Source organism: Diceros bicornis, chromosome 8 (genome assembly GCF_020826845.1).
Source record: "Diceros bicornis minor isolate mBicDic1 chromosome 8, mDicBic1.mat.cur, whole genome shotgun sequence".
Lineage (NCBI taxonomy): Eukaryota > Metazoa > Chordata > Mammalia > Perissodactyla > Rhinocerotidae > Diceros > Diceros bicornis.
Window position 1 is genome coordinate 2567153 of NC_080747.1, and position 15135 is coordinate 2582287.

A 15135-nucleotide genomic window follows, 5' to 3' on the forward strand; every position below is an offset into this window, starting at 1 on the left:
GTTTCCATGGGCTTTCAGGCCTCAGCAACCCCACTTGGTTGGATGGCTCTTACCCCCTGGCCTCCCAAGCAGGAAACCTGGGGCCCCCCAGATGGCCTCCTCCCTGTCCCGGCCATGTACCCTAGGGGCCCTAGGGTTCCCAGGCCCCAGGGGCACTAGAGGTGTAGGTGGGTCCAATGGAGCCATCAGGTCAGGGTTGGGGCCTGCCCACCGAGGCAGAGGGCAGAAAGTTAAGGGTGTGGGCTCCCCATGTATGCAGGTGGTGCTAGTGCGGTGCACTGGGCCTACAGGCTGGGCCCGTGGCCCCCTGCCCTCAACGCTGGGCTAGGCAGCTGGCCGAGGACTTGTGCGAGCTTCTGCTGTGGACTGGGCCCACCTGAGACGGATCATCGCCCCCTCTGGCCAAGATGTCCATCCTCCCAACCCTGCCCCCGACGGCTCTGCCCTGCCCTGCCCCCTCCCAGCCTGGACTCATGCCTCTCCCACCCCGTGTGCTTCCCTGCCTTTGCCCAGGCCAAGTTCTTCCACTGCCAACTTCCATCCCACTGTGATAGGCTCAGCTCACCACGGCATGCTCCTGGAGGGTGCTGGAGGCCCCTATGGGGGATGCCCACTTCTGCCCTGGGCTCCCGTGTCAGCCTGCCAGGCTGGGCAGGGCAGGTGCTCAGAAGTATCGCACGGACTGAGTGCTGGTTCAGAGGGAGTCAGAGGCCTAGAGGGCGGGGCCTCACCTAAGCACAGGCGTCCCCTGGGCCCCCTCTTGCTGAGGCCTGACTGCCCCTTCTCCCTGCAGGTCCTGCCGGATGCCCAGCCCCTGGCACTCTGCCTCCCCCTCCCGCAGAGACTGAGGCCATGCAGCTGTGCCAAGGTATGGAGCCCCCTCCCCAACAGAGGATACAGGGCCCTCCCCGGGGGGGGGCAGTGGGTGCAGGGCCCTGCCCCCCACCCCGACTAGCTCGTTCCTGTCATTGGGGCCTCATTGTGGGGGCCCTGCTTCAGGAAGCACCCACAGGGCTTCCCTCTCCAGGGACTTCCAGTGCCCACCGAAATCTAAGAAGAGACGGTTGGAGGCCAGCTTTCTACCCTGACTCCCCTGGACATGCTGGCTAGAGGGCAAGCAGGAGATGTAGACGCCTCCTCTGGAACCGCCTGGTTGCCAGGGCCCTGAGCATGGGCAGTGACACTGCGGGTCAGCAGCTGCCCCTGGGAGGCATTGGGACCAGCTGTGCTGGTGTTAGCCAGGCTGGGGACCCCGGGGCAGCCACTTTTCCTGATGGTTATTCACCAGCCCCAGCCAGGCCAACATGCCAGCCTTTGCCCTCTCCAGAAGCTCCAGGAGCTTCTCTCTGCTCCTGCTGCCTCTCCCTTGGACCCCTGCCTCATGTGCTGGGAGGCGCAATAAGACAGCCCTGCTCGGCCCTTGGAGCCGTGGTTAGTGGAAGGTCCTCTGGTGGGGCAGAGACCCAGCGCTAGGGCCAATCAGGAACGTCAAATCCTTTGCCTGAGGAGTGGGGGCTTCCTGGAGGAGGTGGTCCTCTTAGTCACTCATTTACTCTACAAACACTTGACTGCTCTGTGCCAGGAACCCAGGGCCAGAGGAGTGCAGCAGTCATGAGCCTTCCTGGGGCGGTGGTGTCCCCGTGTCCCCAGGTGACCTCTGAGGCCCAAGGAGGAAGGGGCTCCCATGGAAAGCTGACAGCGGGGCAAGGCCTTCAGGAACCTGCTGCAGGGCATGCAGAGGCCCCTCTGAGTGCCCACATGTGCCCCTGCTGCCCTCTCCCACTGCACTTCCAGCTCTGACTGCAGAGAGGAGAGGGCCCCAGCCGGCCTGCCCCGTCCTGGGCGCCTCCCCTCCTAGCACCTGAGGGCCTCGGCCCCACCCACAGGGTCTGAGAGGACTCGCTCAGGACACAAGGTCAGCTCCCCTGTCCTGGAGCAGCTCAGACCAAGACTTCTATCTGTGGTCCGGTCCCTCTACTGACCACGGTGATTTTCAGCCTGGACTTCATAAGTCCTTCCCCTGAGTTCAGCCACCACCAGAATCCCATAGGTGCCAGGCAGGATCACTGATGGGGTAGGCTGGGCCTGTGTGCCCGGGGAGCGGGGTGGGGCTCAACACGGCATCACAGCCTGTCCAGCAGGTGCCATGGGCTCCTGCTGATAAACCACCTGTCTGAGTTTTATCTTTTACATTTTGAGTGTTGATGCCTTTAGGTGGCGCTTTCTCTCTGCAGTCCCCACGGGCTCCACCGCTGTGGTCTCTTGCCCCCGCTAACACTCATGCTGAAGTCCACTGGCCAGCCCTGGTGGGCCCACCTTTGTTGCCACACACTCCCCCGACACCCATCACAGTCGCACCGCCTCTCACATGCTCTGGGCCGTCCTGTCTCGCTGCCTCTGCTGGCTGGTCCTTCCCGCAGCGCCTTTCTGCCTTCTCTGGTGAGCCGGGCCGGTTCCTCCTGTCTGTCTCGGTGCAGAGCTCACCTTTGTCTTACGGTGCCCCCCCACCCAGCCACTGCCAGAGGACAGCGTCCATGTCCACTGGCCCCGGCCCTCGAAATTGGGATGAGCCTCAGTAAGGCCTGCCAGAGGCCCACTGAGGGAGGGTGAAGGTCCCACAGCCCAAGACCCCAGCCAGTGCCAGCAGCTAGCTTGTCCAGGGTTGGCGGTAGGAGCCTTCACCAAGGCACGTGGCAGTTTGCATTGGCCCATGTGTGCCCCACCCAGGACTGTGGGCAGAGGAGAGTGACAGGTGTCCTTCACAGGGAGCCTGCCACCAGGTGCTCGTTCTCGAGGCGGCACAGTGTGTGGTCATACCCAGCTCCGGGCCAGCCTGCCTGGGTTCAAAGTCTAGCCTGGCCCCTTGTCCACAGGGTGACCTCACCTCAGGCTTTTCATCTGTGAAATGGGAATAACAACAGTGCCAGCCTCCCTCACAAGAGTGCCGTGAGGATGGAAGTAGAAGTCACATGTCTACGGTGCTTAAAACAGCGCCCAGCATTCAGAGAGTGCTCAAATTCTTATTACTATCCGTTTTGAAAGTGTTCCTAACCCAGGGTCGCACAGCTGGAAGATAGAAAATAAAACAAGCTGGCTCAAGGTAGGTCCAATTGGCAGGAGGGAAAAAGGAAGCAAGGACCAAAGTGGAGTAAAGTGGAGTAGGAAGACTTCAGAGAGGAGATGATACCAGAATAGTGTTTTGAAGAATGAATAGGAGTTTGCCAGTAAATCCAAAGGCAAAGTCTAGTGATCTACTGGGAAGGGAGGGGGGTTCCTTAAGATTGGTCCCTTCACTTCTTTTCATTTCTTTCTTTCTGGGCACTTCTTTCTTTCTCAGCAAGCCTTTACCAAACCCTTTCTTGTGGGGCACTGGAAATACAAGGAGCTCCCTGCCCTGCCAGGTGGAGGAAGCAGGTCTGAGGACAGACGGTGCTGATGTAGGGCGGTCAGGGCTGTGGTGGGGCTGCCCAGGGCGGGAGGGACACACACACTGCTCCCAGCTGCTCTCTGGCCTTAAGAACTGTCCTCACACCTCAGCCCACCCTGCTGGCAACCAGTCCCACTGCAAGGAGGGGAGCTGGTGGACGGTGGCAGAGCCAGGGGTCTGATCAGGGGGCTGGAGCTCCACTCTCACCCATGGCGGTTTATACACTTAGGTGTCCTGTCATAAAATGTGAGCGTGTTGGCCAGGGGACGCTGTGCAGGGGGCACCACCAGTGGTGTGTTGGCCTGCATATGTCACTGTGGGTATCTTCCTGTGTCTGCCTCCCCTCTCTGTGTCATCTCTGCCCCTCTCTCTGCTGTCTGTCCATCTCTCCTCCTCTCTCAGTCTCTCCGTCCTCCTCTGCCTTGGGCTCCCTGTCTTGGGCTCTCCCTGGGCCCCAGCCTGTGTGAACCAGGGTGGAGCTGACAAGGGGGCTGTGGCCTGGATCCCACCCTTCTAGAGCTGGTCAGCCCAGGGTAGGCACCTCGCTCTGCGTGGCCTGGACCGATGTGGCCGAGCCGCGGGGCTGAGGTGGGAGGCAGGACCGGGAGCCTAGGCCGCCTGTTTGGGCCTGGCTCACTTGCTGCAATATTGATGGGCCGTCAGGACGGCCCTGATTCCTGCGCTTTCAGTTAAAAGGTTTCTGTTGTGGTAGCTTATGCAGTTGCTCTGTTGCTATGGAAACGTGACATCAAAATGACGTTTCCCGTTTAAAAGCTTTTAACTAAATTCCTGCCTGTCAGATGTAGGCCCCATTTTGAGCGCGGAGCTGCCTTCCTGGAGCAGGGCTCCCTCCAGCCCACGGCGCACAGGCGGCCTCGCCTGAGCGCGCCTCTTTAACCCCGCAGGTGCCTCCAGCATGGCGGCCGCCGAAGTGCCCGGCTACCTTGTGTCTCCTCAGACGGAGAAGCACCGGCGGGCCCGCAACTGGACCGACGCCGAGATGCGCGGCCTCATGCTCGTCTGGGAGGAGTTCTTCGACGAGCTGAAGCAGACCAAGCGCAACGCCAAGGTATACGAGAAGATGGCCAGTAAGCTGCTGGAGATGACCGGCGAGCGCCGGCTGGGCGAGGAGATCAAGATCAAGATCACCAACATGACCTTCCAGTACAGGTAGGCCGCCGCGGGCCGCGGCGTGCAGCTCACCGTGAGGCCTCGGGCCCTCAGCACCGGTGTCACCCCAGGACTGCCGGGCCAGCCCGTGCACACAGCTGAGCCCAGGCTGCTGGGGGCTACTGCTGGCGTCCTCAGAGCTGAGTCAGGAAGGGTGTGGGGTCCCCGCCAGGCTGGCCCACCTGTGGGTCCCCTCTGGCTTCGTATGGGCAGAGCCCTCCTGGGTGAGACGGAGCCTACAGAAGCCATTGGTGCAGCCTCCCACTGGGGAGGTGGGGAAACTGAGGCCCAGCAAGGGCAGGGCTGGGACTAATCCTGCTTTCCTGGGCTTCGGCCAGGGCCGCCCCAAGGACACCTTTGGCATTGCCCCCCCGAACCCCACAGGTGGCTCCCACTTGGCCTACACACCCCCAACCCCAGCCGAGAGACTGAGGCCGCCAGACTGGGCTCGGCTCTGCTCAGCAGGGTCGGGGGGTGCTGCTGTGCAGGCAAGGAAACTGAGGCCAGAGGCGAGAAGGAGCCCAGCTCCCAGGCCTGCAACTCCTGCTGGGTCCTGATGTGCTGTCATTCTCACATCCGCTGAGCTCGGCCATGAGGGCAGCACAGCGCTGGCCTCAGGGCTGGGGAGAGGAGCATGCAGGGCTGACGTGGAGCCTGAGTGCCCAGGGGGTCCTGCTTATGGAAGGGAACTTGTCTGTGGAAGCAAGTGGGGGGACCCAGGCCTGGTCCACCTCTGCCTCCACCCCATCCCACGGTGGACCCCCTGTCCCGGCCACTGAGGGGAGCTGCAGGGTCAGGGCCAAAGATGGGGCCCCTGTGTGGGGGCAGCTCTGGCATCCAGGGAAGGAGGCAGGTATGGCCCCACATGCCCAGCACCTCAGGATGCGCGGGGCCCAGGCCTATCTGCAGAGGGTCACAGGCAGCGTTAAGGTCATGGGCGGGCCAGGGTCTTTGCTGGGGTGAAGGTCAAGAGGAGCTAGGAGCTGCGGGGGAAAGCAGTGCCAAGAACACAGAGCCCTGTGGGCGGCCGGGCGGGGCTGGGCCTGGGGCTGCCCCCAAGAGCCTCAGTCTTCCCAGAAGTGGGGGGCTGTCCCGGAGGATGTGCTGGCTCCCAGCTGGTCGCAGCCCTGGCCGCCTCCTCGTGGCCACTGTGGGCAGGGGGCAGAGGTGCGGCCAGGGCTGGGTATAGACCGGGCCCTGCCGGTTTGCCTTGGGCACCTTGAGCCACACTCCATGGGCAAGAGGACCCCCCCACAGACCAGTAGGCAAGGAGATGACCCCCCACCCCTCCTGGCCTGCAGTTCCCAGCCCGCCTGGATCCTGGAGATGGCCAAGGCTCTGCAGGGTCCTTGACAACCAAAAGGCTGTCTTCAGTTGCATCGACTTAACTTTTTTTGGCTCTGAAGGAGCTGGTCCAGAGTCCGGCCCTGTCCAAAGGCCCATTTCTGACCCACAGCCCTGGCCCCCGGCCAGGTCTGGGGGCCGGAAACGAGGCAGCTGCTCCAGGTCCAAAGGCATCAGAGTCACTTAGTGTAAATGATGTTAAATTCAAGCCGTCAGCTCACGATGCCAGTGCTGAGTTGTCTGCAGCTGCGTACGTGACCCTCCAGCCCCCATTCACACAGCATGTCCCTCACAGCCTGGTGAGGAGGGGCTGCAGGGGCGATGCTGGCTGTTTTACCAGCCTCCCGTCTGACTCAGTAATTCATGGGCTCTGACTGGTGTATGGCCTGGTTATTCATTATTTATCCTGAAAGCCTTCTTCAGAGTCTCCCAGGGGAGGGATTCTTTTCCATTCCTGGAGGTGGGGGATGTGGGCAAGGAGGCCACAGGAGATGAGGGTGCAGCAGAGCAAGGGCCTAGACCCTCCAGGGAGGCCTCCGCTCCCTCCACTGCAGTCTGCATGGGTGTACAGCACCTCAGAGTTCATGAAGCACTCACCTACTGTAGCACCTCACCGCTCCCATGTCCCGGGGGGTAAACTGAGGCCCAGAGCAGGAGAGAGACTTGCACGAGGCCGTGTGACACTTTGACTGGTTGACTAATTCTTTTTATTTATTTTTTTTAATTTTATTTATTTTTCCCCCAAAGCCCCAGTAGATAGTTGTATGTCATAGTTGCGCGTTTTTCTAGCTGCTGTATGTGGGACGCGGCCTCAGCATGGCTGGAGAAGCGGTGCGTCTGTGCACGCCCGGGATCCAAACCCGGGCTGCCTGCATCGGAGTGCACGCACTTAACCGCTAAGCCACGGGGCCAGCCCACTGGTTGACTGATTCTTTATCTGTGCCCCCAGACAGCCTCCCCACAGCAGAGGCTTTTCTTATTTTTTCATGATAGCTCTTTGTATATTAAGATTGTCAGGCTAAGGAAGCCTAAGGGAGTGGCTGGGTTCTGTGGAGCGTGGTTTGTTGGAATAGCATTCAGGGGCCTCCCACAGTGGGGACAGGCATTTCCTCCTTTCTCTGAGGAGTGGGCTGGCTTAAATGGGGCAGAACGAGAGCTGGGGGCCTCCAGAGGGGCTGGTGTGGGGCCCCCGGTGCAGTCTTTCACCCCCTGCCCCCAGCATCTGCGCACCCCTCCAGGATGTTGGACAGTGGTCCTGGGGCTGGGAAGACAAGCAGTCATGCTCTTCCGGGTGTGACCTGTCCCTGGCTTTCTGCTGAGGACCCTCCACTTGGTGGATGCTGCTCTCAAGGCCACCTCCTGCCATGGCTGGCCTCTGCTTGCTGCCCTGAGTCTCAGCCCCCCTCACTGTCCAGCTGTGCCTGTTTGCTGGGGGCAACTCGTTCAGATGGCCAGCTCGTTGTTTCCAGGGACCAGAGTGTCCAGTGTCCATGCCCTAGCAGAGAACCCCATGTTGGGAGACAGGAGCCATCTGGCCGCAGGGCACTCTGTAGCTTGAAGGCCTCCCCACGTCGGGAGGAGCATAGGGCAGGAAGGTGGGGGGCCACAGGCTGAGGCGGGGGGCCTGGGGGAGCCCTGGGCCTCAGGAGGCACTGGGTCTGATGGGCAGAGAGCCTCGCCCATCCCCCCTTGTGGCCTCTTTCCTGGCTGCCCAGCTCTCCTGCGGTCCCATCTTCCCGTCCTTCACCTCCAGAAGACAGCCTCGGCCCAGGGACCTGCCGGGCCTATCTGTGGAGGAGGCCAGACGCTGGGCCTGGGAGGGGCTCAGGCCCACGGTGGGCAGAGCTGCACTGTGCAGACCCTTGGCCCGGGGTCTGAGTGGGGATGGGGGATGTCAGACAGCGTGGGAGGGGCCCTGTTAGGCCCAGCCCTGCTGCTTCCTGGTACGTTCAGCCAACAATGATATCCAGACAGCTTGCTGTTTGCAGGCACCCGGCATTGTCTTATGAAATCCTCCCTACGGCTGTGTGAGGAGCTTGCTTCCATCATCCCCATTTTACTGATGTGAAAATGGAGGCTCAGAGAGGTTAATGATGAACCTGTGCAAGGTCACACAGCAAAGTGGTGAAGCGAGTTGCAGACTCAGGTCTGTCAGACACTGAAGCCCATGCGGTTCTCGCTCCCAAGGCATCCACTTTAGAAAAATAAGTTTATTATGTTACAGTATTCTATGTTCGCATTACATTATTTATTTTATTATGGTGCAGTATTGTGTTCCTATGTTGTATTGTATTATATATTTGACTATGTTTCAATATTTTATTATTGCTGGGTAGTGTATTTAAAAGCAGTGTTTGTTCATTGCGGGGAGTTTAGATACTACAGAAAAGCAAAGACAGAAACAGTACGAATCAGCCCAAGGTCCTGGCACTTACAGATGACCTTGCTTACATTTGGCGCATGTGCTTCCTTTTCAACATCCAAGGCCGAGTAGGTCCCGAGCCTGACTTCTTTCTAAGCCCATTGTCACCTTGGCCCTGGAGCCTGGCCGGTTTTTCTGGGGAGGCCTGTCCGGCCGAGAGGGGCTCCCGCCCATGCCACATGGCTCCCCTGCGTCCTGGAGTCCCGAGTGCCCCTCGCCGAGGGCCGGGCGGGACAGGGCCGGGCAGCTCCGTTTCTCACCCTTGGCTCTTGTGTCTCTCGTTTCAGGAAATTAAAATGCATGACAGATAGCGAGTCCGTCCCGCCCGACTGGCCCTATTACCTAGCCATTGATAGGATTCTGGCCAAGGTCCCCGAGTCCTGTGATGGCAAACTGCCGGACGGCCAGCAGCCGGGGCCCTCCACGTCCCAGACCGAGGCGTCCCTGTCGCCGTCTGCTAAGTCCACCCCTCTGTACTTACCGTATAACCAGTGCTCCTACGAAGGCCGCCTCCAGGACGATCGCTCCGACAGCTCCTCCAGCTTACTGTCCCTTAAGTTCAGGTAGTGTGCCCTCTTCCTTCTCCTGCCCCACCGCCAGCGGGGCCAGGAGCCCTGCGTCCAGAGAGGGGGCCGTGAGTGGTGAAGGGGCAGCCATCTCATGGCAGTGGCATTCTCTGCCATCCCTGGCTGGCTGCAAAGGGTGAGGCAGTGTAGGAGCATTTTCAGGTACAGGGAGGCCTAAGACCAGGGGGGCCTCGGACCGGGGGGGGCCTCAGACCAGGGGAGGCCTCAGACCGGGGGGGCCTCAGACTGGGGGGCCCTCAGACCGAGGAGACCTCAGACAGGGAGGCCTCAGACCAGGGGGGCCTCAGCCTCAGACCGGGGGGGGGCTCAGATCAGGGGGGCCTCAGACCGGGGGAGGCCTCAGACCAGGGGGGCCTCAGACGGGGAGGCCTCAGACCAAGGAGGGCCTCAGGCCAGGGGGGCCTCAGACCAGGGAGGCCTTAGACCAGGGGGGCCTCAGACCAGGGGGGCCTCAGACCCAGGAGGCCTCAGACTGGGGGGGTCTCAGACCGGGGAGACCTCAGACAGGGAGGCCTCAGACCGGGGGAGGCCTCAGACCGGGGGAGGCCTCAGACCAGGGAGGGCCTCAGGCCAGGGGGACCTCAGACCAGGGAGGCCTTAGACCAGGGGGGCCTCAGACCAGGGGGGCCTCAGACCCAGGAGGCCTCAGACTGGGGGGGGCCTCAGACCGGGGGGGCCTCAGACGGGGAGGCATCGGACCGGGGGGGCCTCAGACAAAGGAGGCCTCGGAGCAGGGGGGCCTCAGACCAGGGGGGCCTCAGACCTGGGGGACCTCAGACGGGGAGGCCTCAGACGGGGAGGCCTCAGACCGGGGGGGCCTCAGACCGGGGGGGCCTCAGACCAGGGGGGCCTCAGACAGGGAGGCCTCAGACCGGGGAGGGCCTCAGATGGGGAGGCCTCAGACCGGGGAGGCCTCAGACCAGGGGGGCCTCAGACGGGGAGGCCTTGGAGCAGGGGGGCCTCAGACGGAGAGGCCTCAGACCTGGGGGGCCTCAGAAGGGGAGACCTCAGACCGTGGAGGCCTCAGAGCAGGGAGGCCTCAGACTAGAGGGGCCTCAGATCAGGGGGTCTCAGACCTGGGGGGGCCTCCGACTAGGGAGACCTCAGACCAGGGGGACCTCAGATGGGGAGGCCTCCGACTGGGGGGCCTCAGACCAGGAAGGCCTCAGACCAGGGGGCATCAGACCGGGGGGACCTCAGATGGGGAGGCCTCGGACGGAGAGGCCTCAGATCAGGCCAGCCTCACACAGAGAGGCGTCATACGGGAAGGCAGGTGGTTCTCGACTGTGGGCTGTCATGTGCACAGACTGGGTCTGGCTCCTGGCTCCATCACTTTTTGGCTGTGTGGAAACTCCTTGACCTCTCTGGGCCTCAGTCTCCCTCTGTAACATGGGGATCAATCGGCACCTTCCCTGAGGATGGCTGGGAGTGTCAGGAGAGAGCAACCTCGGCGCAGGGCCAGCATGTGGAGGGAGACCGAGCGCCCCACCGTGTGCCCTCCCAGCCTGCCCCCTGGCTTCTGGCATCTGGGCTGCCCTTCACCCCCAAGCAGACCCTGCCATGGGATTCCCCTTCCCCCTGCCCTTGCCAGGCTGGCTGGTCCTCTCAGCATAGGGAGGAGGTGTTGGGGTAAACCTCCAGAGTGTCCTCATAACCTGGTTGCAGTGGGCATGCCCATCCCATCTTCTGTCCCTCACATGCTTCCTGCCAGGCCTGCTCTGGCCACATGACCCTGCCCTCAAGATGCCCACAGACAGGCACACAGGAGACAGACCCCTCTGGTGTGGGGCTCATGGGAGCTAGAGGAGAGGACATTTGGGTTGGGCTTTCAAGAGTGAAGAGGAGTTGGCCAGCTGGGGAGGAGAATAGGAAAAGGGGATTTGAGTCATGGCCCTGGCTTTCCCCTGAGCCCCGGTCTTCAAGTCTGTCATACAGGGGTGGGGTGAGGCGGGGTCGCTCCAATTCTGACACCCCCGATGTCGGGGGCTGCTGCTCGGTTTGTCCAGCGCCCCTTCCCTGCGGGATTTCTCAACGAAGACGCCAGACAAAAATGCCTTTGCTGCCGGCCAGACGGAATTAGCTGGGAAGGCTGAGATTTATGGCCAATTGTTTCCGGGGGTTGAGCCCAGTTCCCAGACTCACAGCTGCCCCTGGGAATTGCACTGGGGCCGGGATGTGGGGACTGCTCTCCTGCCCTGAGGTTGGCTGGGAGATGGACAGGGCCTTGGGGTCTGGTGGGATTTGGCAGCTCCCTGCACACCAGAGGGGGCCGGTTAGACCAGGAGTGCCCAGCACCCCACAGTAGGGAGCCATGGGACAGCCCTGGGCCGGCACTGCCTTCACCTCCCTGTCCGCCAGAGGTTCCGGTCCTGGGGAGGCGGCCCAGGCCTCTACGGGCCGTCCCTGCTCTAGGCGCCTGTGCTCCTGCCTCCCCACCCCGCAGTGTGCTGGCCCCATTCCAGGCTGCCAAGCTGAAGGGGGCCCAGGCCCCAGGCCCTCTCTCCTAGGCCTCAGTTTCCCCATCCACTCAGGCTGGCCGGGACTGGTGGTCTCTGGTTTCCCGGGAGGAGCTGCACTGCCCAGCACCCCTCCCACCCAGCCTTCCTCATCTCTCCCTGGGGGGGCCTCCCCACTGCTGAGCACCCCCTGGGCCTGTGCCCCCCTGCCCGCCCAGCTCTGTGGGTTTGGGGGCGCTCTCACAGTAGGGTGAACCCCGCCCCTCCAGACCACAGGGGTTTGGATTGTCCTGTGACCCAGGTCAGCGGGTCACCTGCGTCCCAAAGGACAGCAGTGCCTGCGGCCCCATTGTCCTCTCACTGTCAGGGGACACGCGTGCGTGGACGACAAGGCCCCGAGCAAGTGGCCTCGCTCCCCTGGGCCTCAGTTTCCCACTTGTCCCACAGGGTGGTCGAGGGTTGGGTGGGGCCCTGGCCAGGCCCTGTGGCCAGCCGCGCACACGCCGGCCCTGTGCTTGCAGGTCGGACAAGCAGCCCGTGAAGAAGCGCAAGGTGCAGAGCTGCCACTTCCAGAAGAGGAAGCTGCGGCTGCTGGAGGCCATGCTGGAGGAGCAGCGCAAGCTGAGCCGCGCCGTGGAGGAGACATGCCGCGAGGTGCGCCGCGTGCTGGACCAGCAGCACATCCTGCAGGTGCAGAGCCTGCAGCTGCAGGAGCGCATGATGAGCCTGCTCGAGAAGATCATCGCCAAGTCCAACGTCTAGGCCGCCGGGCGGGCCTCCAGGGCCCGGGCTGACCGGCGACGTGACGCAGGCCTGCCCGGGCCCCGCTCAGCGTGCTGGCCCAGCCCAGGCCTGGCCGGGTTCCGGAGGAAGGGCGGCCTCCTTCCTGGCCCCTGGGGGGCTGCTCCTGCATCAGGACTCCCTTCCATGGGGCTTTCTGAGGACCTCAGGCCCTGGGAACCCAGGAGGCCCCAGTCTCCGGCATTAAAGCCTTCCTCGGACACAGGGCCGGGGACTCCAGGGTCACTGCGGGTGATGCCCCAGTGGGAACGTCCTCGAGTCTGCTCTCCAGTATAGTCACTATCGATGACACTTGAAACGGCTTTTGATATTAAATGTGTAATTTTTCATTACTTCCTGGAAGCGGAGTTCACTTTCACTGGCTAGGAGGGGATGCACCAGGTTGGGCTATTCCAGAAACAAAAACGGATGGAAATAGTTTAGTAGCAGGTTTGTGCCTATGACAAAGTGTCTCCTAAAGGGGAGACAGACGTTTTCTCCCTCTCCAGGGTCTGCCACGTCCGCCCTGAGGTAACCTCCGACCCCGAGCATCCCCAGAGAGCCCCTGCCTTCCAGCGGCCATCTATTCACGTCCCTGGAGCATCGGGTGTTCCGACTGCCTCCTCAGCACCACCCTGCTCATGTGCCCGCCCTGGTTGACTTCCCAGGCCAGGATATCGTGCTGATGGGACAAAGGCCTGGCTTCGTGGGGCTTACACCCCAGCGAGGGAGACAAATGAATGAATAGAGACAGAAAATCACAGCAGGTTGTGATGGGTTCTGGAAGGGAAGGGCCAGGCCGGCCTGGAGGACGAGGAGGGGTCAGACACTGCCGGGGAGGCTGGGCCGTGCAGTGCAGCCAGCAGAAGCCCCGGGAACAGTGCGGCACTCGGCCAGGCCGTGAAGGGCTGGCTCCCCAGGCCTGTGGGAGTGCTTCAGCCAGGAAGCTGTCGGCTGCCGCACACTGGATCTGGATCTGGATTCACTGGGCGGGAGGGGCTGGAGGTGGCAGGGCCAGAGCTGCAAGAGAAAGCTCACCTCACTGCCCCCGCGCCAGCAGGAAAACCTTTCCAGAAGCTCCACTGAATTCCTCCTGAGTCTCATGGCTTCTTGGGCTCTTGGTCACTGGCTGCAAAGGAGGCTGGGCACAGGAGTGCCCGATTCTCCCCTGGGACTATCAAGTTGCTGCTCACACAGCAAGGTTCTGAGGAGATGTGACGGGTGGGTTAGCAGCAGGTGACATTTTTTGACTCACGCTCTAGAGAAGCTCCCTCTGGCTACTGCTGAGGAGACTGATGGTGGGGAGTGGAAGCAGGGGTCCCACCAGGAGGCTGCCACGGTTCGGTCATCCTGATGTGAGAGCTGCCAGCTTGTCTGACCCTCCAGTGGCCCTTGAGGTCAGCCAGGCGGTAACCAGGGCTCCTCCAGGTGTCTGACCACCCATGGTTGCCCAGGTGGTCACCCAGGTGGTGAGGAGGCCAGCCCCAGGCCCGCCTGCAGGGAGGGAGAGGCCGGGTGTTCTGTGAGCCAGAGGGCAGGCAGGACTCCCCTCCTCAGCCACATGGGAGACCTCCCCGGGATATACGTGCTGTGGACTCGAATCATTTTGCTTTGGGACTGAAGGCAGTGGTGTGTCTGGTGAATGTTTAACCGACTCTGCAGTGGTGGGACAGAGCCCTGATGTGTGAACTTGCCCGTTTCCTTTTGTGAGTATTCTCATCAAAGCCAGTTTCAGCCATCACCATCAACATGACGTCACTGAACCCGTAGTTGGGAAGAGATGCCCACAGCCAGCCCCAGAACCCGCTGCAAAGGTGGGGACTTGGAGACGCCTCATGTGGAAGACCTGGGCCTGGGGGCTTGCCCTGGGTCATTTCTAGCTCAGGCACTCATCTGCCTCTTAGACAAGATGCCGTGCGTGTGACTTGTCAGGGCGGCCACACCCTGAAGCTCCCCCAGGAGGCGACAAAATGAGACTGTAGAGCAGGGTTTTCACCTCAAACGTCTTTGCATTCCTAGAATCACAGTGATAACGTATTAGTGTTTCAGGAGCTGTGCGGTGTCAGTCACGATATGTTCTCTAGCATGTCTGCATTTGTATTGGAGGTCATTTGGTCAGTTTTCTTCCCCTTGCTCTCTTTGCCAGAGTTTGGGATCAACGCTATCTCTGCGTCCTCGTGTGACTTGGAGCCCGTGCCCTTCCTTGGGCTGGACAGACTCTTTGCCCATCAGGCAGAACTCAGCGTAGAACCACCTGGATGGCGCCCTTCATAAACAGTGTGTCTTTAACAACTTTCTGTTTCTTCTGTAGTTATTGGTCGATTAAGGAGGAAAAAGTGACTATCAGTAAACATTAAAATATTTGATAAGATTCAGCAAAACAACATGCTGATACTGAAAGCTAAAGTCAGGAGCCCGACAAATGTGCTTACTGTCACCGTCACTGTTTCACATTGTTCTGACATTTGTAGCTAACTCATTAAGACACATGAAACACGCTGAATAAGAGATGAAATGAAAATTACCTTTATTTTCGGATAATATTTTTGTATACCGAGAAAACCAAATATACAAAAGAACAAGAGTTCTTTAAACCACCTTAAACCTGTTAAATATGAGAATGGAAAAATATTGCATTCACAGTTATGATTAAAAACTGTAGAATATCCAGGAGTGACTTTAACCAGAACAGTATAGGATCTATACGAAGAAAACTATTCAGTTTTAGTGAAAAATCTAAAATGACACCTGAGCATGTGGCAAAACTTAGCATACTCCTTAATGCACCAAAATAAAATAGAATGTCATCATTTTATTAATGTAATTCCAACTATACTCTCTGTAGCATTGTGTTGTTTGTTTTCAAATGGTTGAAATTATTTTTAAATTCATATGAAAAGGAATGGGGCAGAAGGTCCGAGGCCAATGAACGCAGAAAGACACCTCAGT

The 15135-nt window shown here is 60.4% G+C and overlaps 1 protein-coding gene across 1 annotated transcript; it reads left to right on the forward strand.

The window, feature by feature from the left end:
- The first annotated feature begins 2210 nt into the window (after positions 1 to 2210).
- On the forward strand, positions 2211 to 14457 carry MSANTD1 (Myb/SANT DNA binding domain containing 1). The gene is made up of 3 exons (XM_058546624.1): positions 2211 to 4597; positions 8651 to 8926; positions 11928 to 14457. The coding sequence occupies exons 1-3, from the start codon at positions 4344 to 4346 to the stop codon at positions 12166 to 12168; spliced, it is 771 nt and encodes a 256-aa protein (XP_058402607.1). The 5' UTR covers positions 2211 to 4343; the 3' UTR covers positions 12169 to 14457.
- Positions 14458 to 15135: the final 678 nt, after the last annotated feature.

Excerpts from the sequence above, each read along its gene's own strand:
- MSANTD1 (XM_058546624.1), top strand. The coding sequence starts at position 4,344 with ATGGCGGCCGCCGAAGTGCCCGGCTACCTTGTGTCTCCTCAGACGGAG. Across the intron at positions 4,598-8,650 it reads AACATGACCTTCCAGTACAG|GAAATTAAAATGCATGACAG; the intron begins GTAGGCCGCCGC and ends CTCTCGTTTCAG. Across the intron at positions 8,927-11,927 it reads TTACTGTCCCTTAAGTTCAG|GTCGGACAAGCAGCCCGTGA; the intron begins GTAGTGTGCCCT and ends CTGTGCTTGCAG.